Source organism: Chelonia mydas, chromosome 1, assembly GCF_015237465.2.
Source record: "Chelonia mydas isolate rCheMyd1 chromosome 1, rCheMyd1.pri.v2, whole genome shotgun sequence".
In the NCBI taxonomy this organism is placed as follows: Eukaryota; Metazoa; Chordata; order Testudines; family Cheloniidae; genus Chelonia; species Chelonia mydas.
In genome coordinates, this window is record NC_057849.1 from 216,629,182 (window position 1) to 216,644,701 (window position 15,520).

General features: G+C 43.3%; 1 protein-coding gene across 3 annotated transcripts in view; it reads right to left on the bottom strand.

Moving 5' to 3' along the window:
* Window positions 1–15,520, bottom strand: part of TSPAN11 (tetraspanin 11) — a 168,338-nt gene that overhangs the window by 104,836 nt on the left and 47,982 nt on the right. For all 3 annotated transcript variants that reach the window (XM_043526658.1, XM_043526621.1, XM_043526584.1), the window contains exon 3: window positions 5,337–5,528. In XM_043526658.1, the coding sequence (XP_043382593.1) occupies window positions 5,337–5,528 (192 nt within the window). The remainder of the gene's footprint in view (window positions 1–5,336; window positions 5,529–15,520) is intronic.

Below are 15,520 nucleotides of genomic sequence, written 5' to 3' on the forward strand. Positions count from 1 at the left end.
CCACAAGTCCTTCTTTTCTTTTTACTGAAATCAGTGAATCTACACTAGAAGTCCTTAATCAGAACTTAATCACTCAAAGCTAGAGCTGGTCAACCTTTTTCAAACAAGAGTTAACAGCCACAGAAAGTATAGCTTATCGCTGCAGACAGCAGTTATATGAATCTGAAAAAAACTGAACCCCATTTCTAGATACATCTGGATGAAAAAAGTGGAAAGATAGCTCAAATAATGTGATACCCTCCATTCCCTCTAACGCCTCCCCTGTCCCCGCTCCTAGTTCCCTTCTTTCCTCTTCTACTTATTCATGTGTCTTCTTCTATTTTATTACTGTTACCACCACTTCACATGTTGTATCTGTATAGTGTTGTCCGGTTTTGTGTTGTCTGGTCTTGTAGATTTGGTAAGCTGTAAAACTGCATAATTGCATGGATATCCTGTGAAATGTGCAGTATTTGGAAACATTTACAAGCTGTAAGTTATTAACCTTTTTGTACTTTTCACTCTCTGTTTTATAAGAAAAATCAATAAAAAAATTCATCAGAGAAAAATGGCTTTTTCTCAAAAATGATTTCCTCCAAATTTACATAGTTGACATTTTCCCCATGAACCATTTCTCTCCTCTTTCCCCACCAATTTTCCCCCTACAAATTCGTTCAAACACCACTATCAAGATTATTGGCATTTTTCATTGTAGCAAACTTTTTATTTTAGTATACAAAAATATCAATACTCATTTCAATATTATTTCTGATAATGTTTTCAACAACATTTTGGAGGAAAGTGTCTTAAAAAGTCATGACAAAAATTGCGGGAGGGTGGGGGAGGGAATGAAAAATTGGTCAAGTACAAACAACTTTGAAATTTCAAATTTTTTCACAAAAATAGCCTTTGGTGTTTCATGGAGTTTTATTTGAATAGGCATTTATGGATTTGGCCCTAAGTTTAACTAAATAATGCAATAAAATTCAGAACAAAGTGTTAAAAAGCCCATGTGAATGGGAGACACTGGCACATTATAAGAGAGCCATTAACATCTTGTGGATAACTGAAGTTCATTCTGTTTATATGAGATCAAAGCAAAATTGTTCCTAATTTGCTGCACAGGTGAACCCACATTTTCAAGACGTCCCATGAGACATAAAATAAGAAGTTGAATAATTAGAGTTATGGATGAATTAGATCAGTTCCTGTTCATTTCTGACTCTGGAATTATATCCGAATTTTGGAGAGCTAGAATTAATATAACCACATTTTACTTGTATTTCCCTCCCATTTGTGATTATTTATATCTTGTAGAAGGGGCACCATGGTCTCCAGAGTATCCCCTTGCAGTGGAGTGTGGCTCTAGTAGGGGCTAATCAACCCTGGGTCTCCTGGGTTGAGAGTTTCTTCTCCAACAGTCTCTGGCTGGGGTAGGTAGGGGAACCCAGAACCAAGCCTTCACTCGGTTCTAGCTCAGGCCCTTGTTTGGAACACCCAGAAGCAATCCTTCTCAGTCCTTTGTGGTTTTCTGAGCTACTTCCTACCTCTGTAGTCTTCCCCAGCCTCCTGCCCTGTTTCTCCCTCTTTACAGAGTCAGGGTATGTCTACACTTAAGGACTACAGTGGCCCAGCTGCAGTAGCACCGTCTATCCTGGGGTTAGGTCGGCCTAACTACATCTCTCCGGGCTGTAGATTTTTCACACCCACCAGAGAGACCAGTATGCTGATGTAAGTTCCCGTGTAGACCAGTTCTGAGTTTGCCTGGAACAGTCTCACCCATCTGTGGCAGGGTCCTCTCTCTACAATCCCTTGTCTCTCCATCAACCACCTGTCTGCTCAGAAGCTTTTCCTCTATCTGACATCCTTACCTTTTTATCATTGCCAGGTGCTTCCTTGCCTAATTAACAGCCTCCCAGTTACTCAGTGAGTTAACTACTCCCAGGTGAACCTGAGCTGCCTCATTCTCCCTTCTGGAGCCCTGTCAGAGGTAGCTGGGCCCTGCCCGGATTCCTTCAGTGGGCCGCCACCCTCTGACATAGCTAATGAAAAGTCCCATATTCATTTCTTAACATTTTATTTGCTTCTGCTACTTGTTGCCTCCCTGAAGTCACAACACTCTTTGTTATAACACAAATGGTTACTCTGGAAATAAGAAATTTGTCCCCCAAGCCTGTAAATGCCTCCTCTGGAGATAATGGATCTGATTCTCATTTACACTAAGGCCCCTTTACACTGCTTTAGCAGTGAAAAGGGGTTGTGAAGCAAATGTAAGCGTAAAGGGGCCTTAGTGGAAATGAGAAGGAGATCCAACATGTCTGGCAGCCCTGGGATGTGGGAGTGAGAAGAGGGAAATTGAAAAGGAAGGATGGTGGGGGGAAGAGAAAGACTTCACTACAATCCCTAGAAACTTCAGAAAATGGCAGAATGCTTAGGGGAAAGCCCTCTCAGCCACTATAGAGGCAGTACTTTTGATGGTCTTCCAGCAGACAGGGCCTTAAGAGAGGAGAGGGCTCTGTGCTGGATTCATCTCTGAATGTACATGTGCAATATCTTGACTTTAGTCAGGCTTTTGACAGTGTTTTGCATAACCATCTCATAAACAAACTAGGGAATGCAACCTAGATTGAGCTACTATAAGGTGGATGCATAAAAATCCTCCCCGGAGAGCAGTTATCAGTGGTTCACAGTCAAACTGGAAGGGCATATCAAGTGGGGACCTGCAGGGATCAGTTCTGGGTCTGGTTCCATTCAATATCTCATCAATGATTTAAATAATGGCATAGAGAGTACATTTACAAAGTTTGTGGATTATACCAAGGTGGGAGGGGTTGCAAGTGCTTTGGAGGATACGATTAAAATTCAAAATGATCAGGACTAATTGGAGAAATGGTCTGAAGTAAATAGGATGAAATTCAATAACAACACGTACAAAATACTCCACTTAGAAAGGAACAATCAGTTGCACGCATACAAAATGGGAAGTGACTGCCTAGGAAGGAGTATTGCAGAAAGGGATCTGGGGGTTACAGTGGATCACAAGCTAAATATGAGTCAACAGTGTAACCCTGTTGAAAAAAAAAAAAGTGAACATCATTCTGGGATTTATCAGCAGGAATGTTCTAAGCAAGACACAAGAAGTAATTCTGCTCTACTCTGCACTGATAAGGCCTCAGCAGGAGTATTGTGTCCGGTTCTGGGCACCACATTTCAGGAAAGATGTGAACAAATTGGAGAAACTCCAGAGAAGAGCAACAAAATGATTAAAGGTCTAGAAAACATGACCTATGAGGAAAGATTGACAAAACTGTGTTTGTTTAGTCTGGAGAAGAGAATACCAAGGAGGGAGGAACACGATAACAAGTTTCAAGTACATAAAAGGTTGTTACAAGGAGGAGGGAGAAAACTATTCTCGTCAGCCTCTGAGGATAGGACAAGAAGCAAACGGGCTTAAATTGCAGCAAGGAACATTTAGGCTGGACATTAAGAAAAACTTCTTGTCAGGATAGTTAAGCACTGGAACAAATTGCCTAGGCAGGTTGTGGAATCTGTGTCATTGGAGGTTTTTAAGAACAGGTTAGACAAACACCTGTCAGGAATGGTCTAGTTATTACTTAGTCCTGCCATAAGTGCAGGGTACTGCACTAAATGACCTCTCAAGGTCCTTTCCAGTCCTACACTTCTATGATACTACTTCGCAAACTGAATGGAGACTGCTGGACAAACTGCTACCAAAGAATTTTTCTTCTAGGTTGACATTCACCCTGCGCTTACAGCGAGCCCAAGGTCTATGAACCACTCAAGTCTGACTTGGTGTTTAATCACTTATATAAACCGCTAATTTCCTTTTATACTCCTCCACCAGGAACATCAGCTCTTAAGCCATGGTTTATCTCTAAAAACGGACACCGTGACGATACCATTGCAGGGTGCCATGTTTCTGGTCTTTCAGTGACTCCAGGCAAATGTGCTCAGTTTGCAAGTAAAAAGTAGTTTTTCTAACTACCAGCCCTGCAAACTCAGCCTGGGGTCTGACAATCAAGCTGGGATTTTTGTTTCTTGCATACCATCAGTAATAAAGATTCTGGTGGCCCAATTATGACTTCAATCAGGGGTGGCAGAACTGGGGGATGAGGGGGCAGCAAGCACTAGCCCGCCATCAATGGAAATATCATGGGGACTGATCTATGTTTCCTGCCCCCGTGAGTTGTTTTGCTACACATTCTGGGAAACAGTGCTCCCTGTAAATTGCATATGTGTGCGGCAATCTTCCATACACTGCACATGCTCAGGCTGTTCAGGCAGGGTAGGGCTTTGCAGCTTCTTGGAGTGGAGGCAAGACCAGGATCCCGAGGGGCTGGATTGGCCACTGCAGTGTCTGGGATCAGGCCAGATAGAAATTGGGGTGATGTGACTGGGCCGGGAGCAGCTAGCTACCCCTGGCAAGAGGGACATGAAACACTGGGAACTCCCTTCCCAGCCTGGAGCTGGCCGATCTCCCTCCGTCAAGTCTCAGGAGCTTCCCTTGCTTAGTATGCAGAGCGCCAACTTTTCCTTCCTCTCTCTGCCCCAATTCTCCCCACTGCCTATGATTAGTACAGTGCTTTGTTTGTTTAGGTTTCATTATGCACCTCCGTCCCCCACTCAAAGAGAGCTTCCGCTGCCTCTGACTTCAGTGCACATGCGCAACTCATTGTCTTCAGACCATGCCCTCAGTGAAACCTGTGCAGTCCCTCTAACGCCAGTGGGTTTGCCCAGCTGTAACTGAATGGACATTTAATTGGCATTTAGTAAATAATTCTGTCAATAATGAACAAGCCAGAATAGATTCCCACTTCCTCCCTCTGAACTACATTGACTCTGCAGGGTGAACCGAAGTAAAAAGCAAAACAAACATTTTTGTTATGGAAGTTTTGGATAGAAATAGGGAGCAAAACAGATGAGAAAAGAGTTGCAATTTTTCTGCGGTCATTTAACACTGAGTTTGGATGTGGCAGTCAGCACTTTTCACTTTTGTGTCCATTTTCACCAGTAACTTTAGAGCTTTTCTGAAACCAACCTGGATTGGATAAAACTGCTAAAAGTTGCTTTAGCTGGTTTTATTTTATGACTATCCAGTAATAGTTTCTCAATTGCATCACAAATACAAAAGAAAACGCTTGGCATAGTGGGAAGCTGCCCTCAAAAGATATTGCTTGTTTGGTAAAGGATACACTTCCTCATGCCATATTCCACCTCCAGGCCAAGTAAAGGCACTAGCAGAATGTTGTACCTGCCCTTCTTTCTTCAACAGAGGGATTATTAGATCCTTATTAGTAAGAGTCTGCTTCCATTAAAGATAAAATCCAGTTACTTACTGCGGAAAGACAGCTCCTTTGTTCCCTGATGATTGCACAGAATCCCAGAAAACCTGTAATCATCACAAGACCTCCTGCAAAGATCAGGATGTATGCAGACACGGCAAATGTACTAGATGCCAGGATATTCAGATAGTCGCTTTTTTCAACTAGGGTCCATATGCCAACAGCCATCACTGCAGCACCACCCACCTGTGGCACACAAGGAGAAGGAAACGTACACGGTGAAGCCACACTTTGAAATATTTTAATCCGGCATTTAGAACTTGTATCTTGCTTAATCTCTTTTTCAGCTAACTGGGCAGCTCTAATAAATAATTAGGAGTCATCAGGTGGTGCTGTTACACAGTCTTCCAAGTTCTTAGTGTGCAAGCACGTTTTGACACTTAGGAAGACATGTGTTGTTGTTACTTTTCAGTTGTACAATGTTTTGTGCAGAGGCAATTTTGGGAGAGAGGGAGCTGTATGAGTAACAGGAGAGTTCGCCCTCTGCCCTGGGTTCTAATCAGAGGTAATTCTTGAGGCATCCGATGAAGTGAGCTGTAGCTCACGGAAGCTTATGCTCAAATAAATTTGTTAGTCTCTAAGGTGCCTTTTCTTCTTGAGGCAGAGTTGATCCCTGGGAATTGGCCACTGGTGTTATGCTCAAATTCCTGGAAGAGAGGATTGATTGGCACACTGTTTGACTATATCATTTCAGGGAAGGTGTACGTGTGTAAATAAAGTAAGTTAAGTGTAATATATAACCAGATTCCATGCCACTGATTTCTTCTCCACCACAAAGCTGACCTGCAAGGTCCTGGATTTCTGCTACTGATTAGCACAAGGGTGACACTTTCAGAATGGGACACTGATGTCAGAAAATGGCAACAACATCAAAAACACCACGACCAGATTAGAAGCCAGTCCATTATTTCAATTCCTGCGTTGTTGGTAACAGCAACGCAGGAACGGACATAATGGCCCAGCACCTAATGTTATTTTTATTATTAGAGCTGGTCAAATAATTAAAAAGATTAATTAACAGACTTATTCTAATAATCTAATCTTGTTTTTAAATCCTGAATCCATATTGTGGTATCACAGCACCTATCTATAGTTATATAGATAGTTATGTATAGTATATATACATTGTATATATATAGTATACATATAGTATATAGGTATAGTTATGTATAGATAGTATAGGTATAGTTATGAATAAACAGACTGTCTTCACTATACTGCTGTTCTTTGGGTCATATAATAATATTCAAAGGACAACCAGCTCAGTATAAGAGTCGTTAACTGACCTATCCTCACTTTGCTATAGAACCTCATTTCCCCCCCAGTACAATACCCCCTAGCCCAAATATGTGCTTCCTCGCCAAGTTCAAACTGGTTAGTCCCACTGATGTTTACTTACCAATCCACTAAAAGTTAAGAAGTTTGTTTTCCAAGCCACTTAAAACTATACAGTGCAGGTTTTGCAACTGAGTGATTAAAATAATTAGAAGAGTGTTTACCACGAAATAGTACTTAGGGTATCATGAGACAGAAAACCTAACAACTGGGGAAACTATTCCATGAAACCCTGCACTGCAGAACAGACTGAAGTTCCACAAGACAAGCGTGTCTTACACATGCAGCTCTAGGAAGCACAGTGCTGATTAAAACTCATAAGCAACAACACAGTATATTTTGTTTTAATAATGCCAACTATCCACTCTCCCCACTGCAAATGTATTGTCTTTGCTAGTGTATCTTAGCATTTTGCTGTCTGACAATGCATCTATTCAATCCCAGACAGAGAACAAGGTGCTAAAACAAATATCCTTGTTACCCTCAACCCTCCACAGTTCCAATCAACTCTACCTGCTCCTCTTCCCCTCTCCCCCATTCTCCCTGCAGCAGAAATCCAGGTCCCACACCCACACCCTCCTCAGTTTCCTTCTCCTCAAGTCTGGTGACATTTGCTCTATTCCTGGCCCTCCCCATCCTCTCCTTCTCCTACACCCATCCTTGCCACCACCTCCAGTCATTTCATGGCACCATTCCTAACCTCACAACTATTCCCCCCTTCTCTTGCTGTCTCTGGAACTCACACTCAATACCCAAAAAGATCAAAACAATCCATGACCTCATATCTCACTCCCTCCAGCTTCCACCTCTCACAGAAACCTGGATCCCTTTGGCTGACACTGCCTTTGCAGCTGCACTCTTTTATGGAGTCCTCTGCCATGATGGGGTGTTGGGCTTATCTTCTGTTCCTCTTTCGAACAGCACTGCATCTGATTCTTCTCTCCTCTCCCCACTCCATGACTATCTCTACCATCTGCCCAGCTCCTCCTCATCCGCCTTCCTCTCTGATTTTGACTCCTGGCTCCCTGTCTTCGTCTCCTCACAGTCTCCCACACTCATCCTTGATGACTTCAGCTTCCCTGTTGATGACCCCTCTGACCACTTAGCTACAAGTTTCCTCGCCCCCACCTCTTCATTCAACCTGCAGAGCTGCTTCAACTCTCCCACTCACCAAAAGAGATGTTCACTTGACATGGTCTTCACCAAGCACTGCTCTCTCTAATCTCTCTGTTGCTGAGCTCCCCCTCTCTGATTATCACTGGGGCTCTTTCAGCATCACCCACGAGCACTGCCCTGTCACATGGCCTTTCCATGACTTCCAGTCTTTTCTGAGCCCTCTCTTCCCTGCCCTCTCTTCCATTGATATGGTTGTTAACTCTCTCTGTGCTTCACTCTTCTACACCCTTGACTCTTTTGCCCTCTCTCCCATCGCAAGATCTGCCCTGCCAGCCTCCAGCCACATTGGGCTCATCCCCAGTAGCTACTTCCTGTGCTCCTGGTCATGTGCTGTGGGGAGTGTCTGGCAGAAATCCTGTGACCAGGCCGACTTCCTCCACTACAAATTCATTCTCTCCTCCTTTAGTTCTGACATCATTCTTGCAAAACAACTGTACTTCTCCAGTTTAACTGAATCCCATGCCCACAATCCCAGCTGCCTTTTCATCACCCTTGACTCAAACCTTCCTCTCTTCCTGCCTCCAATTCTCTATATAGGATTTTGGTGATTTCTTCCAAGAGAAAATTGACCAAATATGATGTTACCTTTCTCCTCTCCTCAGTTTGCCTTCCCTTACCCCTGGCCCTTCTACAACTCTCTCCTTCTACTGTCACAGATGCAGAAGTGTCTTGTCTGCTGTCCTCCTTTAACCTTTCCATTTGCCCCAGTGACCGCCATCCCAATCTCCCTCATACCTACTCTCATCCCCCCAGGACTCTTTTCCTTAACCTCTCTTGCTTCTTTGGCTCTTTCCCCTCACAATACAAACATGCTTTAGTCTCTTCTATCTTACAATGCACCATCCTTTGCCCCATTTGCTTCTCCACCTACTGCTACATCTCCCATTCCTCTCTTAGTTCATTGAATGTGCTGTTTATATTCGCTATCTGGAGTTCCTCTCCTCCAATTCCATTCTAGACTCTCTCCAAACCAGCTTTCACCTCTTCCACTCCATTGAAACTGCCTTTCCCAAAGTCTCTAATGACCTCTTCCTAGCTAAGCTCAAAAGCAGTACCCCATTCTCATCCTCCTTGACTTCTCAGCTGCCTTCAACACCACTGACCATATTCTTCTTCTAAAAAAAAATCTCATCCTTCCTTGGCATCCGTTATTCTGTTTGTTTCCTGGTTCTTCTCCTACCTCTGTAATCCTCCTCATTCCTTCTTCATCTTTCTGTGGTTGTTCCACAGGGCTTTGTCTTGGTCCCCTTCTCCCTCTACATCTTATCTCTGTATAATCTCATCCACAAACACAAATTCAGCTGCAAACTCTGTGCTGATGACTCACAGATTTCTAGACCTGTCTTCTTCTGTCCAAACTAACATCTCAGCCTGTCTCTCTGACAGCTTCTCGTTAGCTCAAGCTCAACGTGGGTAAAACAGCTCAGTCTTCCTCTCCAAGCCCTCTTCACACCTCTTTTCTCAACCACTACAGACACCATCCTGCCTGTCACTCAGGCCCACAACCAGGGTGTTATTTTCAACTCGGATCTCTCTCTAGGTCTGCATCCAACTTATGTCTAAATCTTGCAGACTTTTTCTACAAAACGTCTCTAAAATATGGCCCTTTCTGGCCATCCACACAGCTAAAACTTTTGTCCAAGCCCTCATCGTCTAATATCTCAATTACAGCAACATCCTTTTATCTGGCCTCAACAAATGCAATCTTGTCCCACTCATATCCATTCAGGATGTCGCTGCAAAGATGATATCCCTAGCCCATGTCACCCCTTCCTTTGCATCCCATCATAACATAATTGTCTTCATTTTAAGGGCCCTTCATGATGCATCCCCATCCTACCTATCATCTCTCATTCATTACCAAACTGTCAGCTCTGCTTCCGATAGACCCAGGGTGCCACTCTTGTAAAATTTTCAAACCTGTATCTTTGTGTTTTCTCCCATGCTGCCCCACACACTTGGGAGGAGCTCCTTGTAAACCTCTGCAAAGCAACATCATTATTCACCTTCAAATCCATCCTCATAATTCTCCTTTGCCATGCTGGCAACAAAAAAAACCGATAACGGTTAGGCTGCCGGTGTGCTGAGACCACTGTTTGTCATGCTGAGCAATACTGTCTCCTTGTTTCCTTGTGCTCCCCCATCTGCCTGTATCCATCTCCACCCTTGCTGCAATTTAAGCCCATTGCTTCTTGTCCTATCCTCAGAGGTTAAGAAGAACAATTTTTCTTCCTCCTCCTTGTAACAACCTTTTATGTCCTTGAAAACTGTTATCTCGTCCCCTCTCAGTCTTCTCTTCTCCATACTAAACAAACCTAATTTTTTCAATCTTCCCTCATAGGTCATGTTTTCTAGACCTTTAATCATTTTTGTTGCTCTTCTCTGGATTTTCTCCAATTTGTCCATATCTTTCCTGAAATGTGGCGCCCAGAACTGGACACAACACTCCAGTGGAGGCCTAATCAGCCTGGAGTAGAGCAGAAGAATTACTTCTTGTACCTTGCTTATAATACTCCTGATAATACATCCCAGAATGATGTTCGCTTTTTTTGCAACAGCATTACACTGTTGACTCATATTTATCTTGTGATCCACTATGAACCCCAGATCCCTTCCCACAGTACTCCTTCCTAGGCAGTCATTTCCCATTTTGATATGCATAGTTAAGGTTTTCCATGCAACCTTAAGTCTGTCCTCGTTCAGCAGGGCCCCAATATTCCCTGTTAACACACACTGCTTTACTCTGCCAATCCCACAATTTCTGAAATGTACAAACTCTTCACCTCCTTTTACAAGATGTTCACGCACAGAATCCTATCTAACACTATTAAAGAACAAAAGGGGGGAAAACGTTGGTCAGTTAGGTACTATTTTGAGAGAGGACTTATATCTCCAGAATCCCTGCTCAAATGACCCCAAATCTGGATCACTAAGCCTACTCTGTATTTCCACAAGGCATAGAAATTTTCAAAAAAAAATCTATACAGATATGTGGATTTTAGAGCACCTAGAAGCATCTTGTTATAAACAACGAGGATGGATGGAGGAAAAGGGCTCCTCTACACATCTGTCTTCAGCATAGGAGACTATGAAAGGTCTGAAGCAGCCTATTCATCTCAATGTGATGTTCTCAGCTGAGTGAGAACACCCCATGAAGACAAATACAACCTGAAACAATTGCATCTCAGAGGGTGTTCTCATTCCCCTCATGAGTGCTTTAGAGCCTGTGATATGCATTAAGTACCTCCATCCTCAGCTCCCCACCCAAAGGGACAGGACTTCCCCAGATCCTGGATCACATCTGGGGCAAGGAAGAGGCTTCAAACCCTCCCAAAAGGGCATGGCCAGAACCCAGTTCACATGAATGGGGTAGGGAGGTGTTCCAACCCTTGGAGATGGGCACATGGCCCCCAAATCCTGGCCCAAACAAGGGGAACAGGAGAGGAATTCAGACACCTTCATTGGGGCAAGATCTCCTATATCCCAGCTCATGTGGGGGTCCCAGAGAGGCAAGAACCCCCCAGATTTAGACACACAGGAGGGGACATTAGGAAAAACTTTCCTAACTGTCAGAGTGGTTAAGCACTGGAATAAATTGCCGAGGGAGATGGTGGAATCTCCATCATTGGGGATTTTTAAGAACAGGTTGGACAAATACCGGTCAGGGGTGGTCTAGATAATACTTAGTCCTGCCTTGAGTGCAGGGTTCTGGACTAGATGACCTCTCAAGGTCCCTTCCAGTTCTATGATTCTATGATATCTCTTGTCTACTGTATGACACTTAGATTATAAACTCTTGGGGGCAGCGACTTGTTTTTTGTTCTATGTTTGCACAGTGCCTAGCACAATAGGGTCCTGGTCCATGATTAGGGCTACTAGGTGCCACGATAAGCACAAACAACAAATTTAAAACTGTACAACAATGATGATGTTACCAAATTCTACTCTGGACCATAGGGTCTGGAACTAGGGGTGCTGCCACACCCTCTGGCTTGAAGTTACAAGAATAACCTAAATACATGGTTTCAGCCTTCAGCACCCCTACTATAAAAATTGTTCTGGCTCCCCTGCTCTGGACAGTTACATTCTGCTTCTCTAAACTCCCTCTGTAGTTCCAACTGGACACAATAATTGGGCCTGATTCTCCTCTCACACCAATTTTACACTAGTTTAATTCCATGTACTTAAATGGATACGTGTAGACGATAATGACCATGTGAGGTTTCCACAGAGGAGAAGAAACAAATCCCACCTGTTGATGCAAGGAGAGGGGAGGGATCTGTGGGAAGAAAATAATCCAGCAAGTTCCTCCTCTTCAGCCCCTCCTGTGACTGAGCTCATAATCATTAATAAGCATTTGTAGAAGCCTAGAGCAAAGCTGTCATGAAAATGAACTAGTCCAGGAACAAAATCAGCTTGCCTATCCTTTGCCAGGGTGAGTGGAGTGATGTTAATGAGAAAAATCAGATATTTTACTCAGGACCCACTCCCAGAAATAATTATGCCTCATCAAAAACAAAACACCAGAATGACTCACTCCGATCAAGTAGAATTGTGCAAGATTGATCAATGTAGCACCACAGCTTTGCATGCTCCTTTACAGAGATTAATAAAAGACACATTCCCTTCCACAAAGGCCTTGCAATGTAATTAAGATAATAGACAAAGAAAGAGGCTAGGGAAAGGAGGGATGAGGGATAAAACAAGAAATAGCGAGAGCCATATCATAGTTAGAGAAAATTGTGTAAATTCTCATCTTTTAAGGAGGGGAGAAGTAGATAGCCCAGGAGTGGATGTCTAGAGTGTAATGCAAGACCAAGGGAGTGAGTTTTGAGCAGCAGTTTGCAAGAAGATGGGGCACAGGAAGCTATTGTATAGCTACCTCGTGGCTATTGTTTACTTTTGTTTTTGTTACTCGGGTTTGGTTGAACTCGGGAGCAGCGCTTTGCCAGAAGTAGAAGCTATTGGTTTTCCTGCCTCCTGAGGAGGACCTTTTAATTATTATTTGTACTACTTGAGGCACCAAGCAGAGATTAGGGCCCATTCTGCTTGGCACTGTACACACCTGTAACAAAAAGTTGGTCCCTGCCCCAAAGATCTTACAATCCAACTATAAAATGAGACAATAAGTAGACAAGAATCAGAAGGGAGAAGCACAAGGTAACAGCGAGACAGATGTGAACAGCAAAATAAGCTGCAATCACCTCCCTCAACTGCCTAGCCATTCTCAAGTGTTTTGTAGGCAACACGGCTTCGGTGGGTTTTAAGGAGAGATTTAAAGGAGGATAATGCAATTGTCTACAGCGGTAGCACATGAGATTGGGTAGGTTATACTCAGGTGTTGCATTATGCAGAGTTGTTTAAAGGGAAACTTTAATATGAAACAGTATTATTACAGTAGAAACAGATGAATTTGTAGTAAAAACCAGAAGATATTAACATTCAAAAGAAAAAAAAGATTAGCTTAAGCACCTGTGGTATTGTAGCCTTTATTATTAATTATTTTAGTTACTGTTTATTTGTAGTGCTGTAGCACCTAGGAGCCCCAGTCATGGATCAGCCTCCCTTTGTGCCCGGTGCTGTACGAACACAGAACAAAAAGACAGCCCCCCTGACCCAAAGAGTTTCCAGGTTAACAGGTGGCTACATCATCCTGGTGGCTGCCATCTTTTAGGAGGGAGAGCAAACTGCGCTGTGTCTTATTCTCCCTTCTTTGCACTGGCCTGGACACCTCTCTCTCCTCCACCCAACTCTGGCAGCCAGTTACATATCACAGCTGATGTCTCCCCTTACTAGAATCCCAGGTAACTTCCCCCTGGGGGCCTGATCCTCCCACTGATTTCCATGGAAGTTGCTTGTATCCTGTGGAGGAAAAGGAAGATCTTTCGATTCTGTTAAGTAATCTCTCCCCTTGGAACCCTGCGTGCACTTTGAGCAATGACTAGTATTCAAAATATTAACCTTTCTAACTGCTGTACTAACTATAACTCAGCTCAATTTCCTGAGAGAGCATTATGCAAACTCCAGTAGCTTTAGCTCAAACTGACCTCTCACACCAAGCATTCAGAGCAGATTTCCCTCAAGCACTGGAAGTTTTATGTTGTTTTCTCTGTAAACAGCATATTTGAGAACATTTGCCATGCTTCGCCCATACAAGAATTTTCATGGTCTCAAGCCTTGTGTCTCCCTGGATCTCTTCAATGCCGCTCTCAGTAATAGAACCCCAGATTTGCTGATGCTGCTCTTTCAGTGGGTCTCACTTTTCTGTTTGAAGTCTTAAGGACTTTTAGCTATATGCGTTCATGTTATAGATCTCTCCACTGTGCCTCCTGGGGGGATGCTCTGTCAAACCTACTGACGGTCAAAACTTAAAACTTCGCCTATTTATGGCTGATAAAAGCTTCCATAATGATCCACAGTTTCTAAAATGCACTGGTGTGAAAGGGCACTAGAAGTCAAATCCTCAGCACCCAGCATGAGTAGCTGGACTGGGCAGATGGGGTGAGGAGGGAGTCTCCCCACCAGGATATGGCATGGCTCCATGGAGACTGCTTTAGCCCAAGAGCTGAAATACTCTTCTGCAGCTTCAATGTGCTACCCCCACAATGCACTTTGCAGAAGCAAGGATCTGGGGATCCACAATGCGCTGAATCTTCTGGCCCCACACTTTTCCCATCCCTACGTGCCTTTGTGTGATGCTGAGTCTCCAAAGAATAGGGCTTCACCATTTGCACCCTTAGGCAGCCTCCCAAAACTTATCCTCACCCTTTGCACAATAGATCTTCTCCTGGCATCCTTTTCATCTGCTGAAGAAGGGGGTAATTTAGTGTGCAGGCAGCAAGTTTAAAAACTACATTGTGATCCACTGTAGTTACTCCACAAAGGCGGGGATGGTCCTGAACTATAGTATTGGGCCAGATCCTCAGCTGGTATAAACCTCACTGAAATCAATGTAATTGTTCACAGCGTTGAAGTTATGCACTTGCTTAAGTAACTGGCTATGTTAGGGTCATAGTCCACTGAGTATAAAGATGTACATTCTACAAAATAGCCCAAGTCATTTAACACGATATCAACTGCAACTCCATTTAATCTTTATGAATGCAGGCCAAAAGGGTGTGCTTTTTCATTGACAGACTAACTTTTTTACATAAACAGTCAATCTGAAGAGAAAATAATTTGCAAGGCTTAATAGGAAAATGCAAGATACTTTCATGACACTCTGAAACAGATGGAACCCAGTGTGAATAGAAAAGAGCTATTGATTATGTTAACACCACAAAATCCCAGCACTATGCCAAAGCACTTTCAGGTAGATTAAAACTAATTAAGTAAAGACCCCTGAAATACACCAAAAATTTGAAAAACATCTGCAGCTAGTTTTGAAATAATTGAACTTGCTACCAAACTATTACTCAAGTACTTGTAACCCAACATATGAATTGATACCCTGTATATTTTCTAGAATGTGTTACTTAGACAATAACTTGAGGGTGTGTCCAGATAATGAAGTAATAATGGGAACCTGAGATAATCTAAATCTGAGACTGAAGCCCAAGGTATTTATAAATTTCAACTCCAACAAATCCTGTGGGCCAGGTTGTCAGGGTTCCCTCCCCACTCTGAACTCTGGGGTACAGATGTGGGGACCCAAATGAAAGACCCCC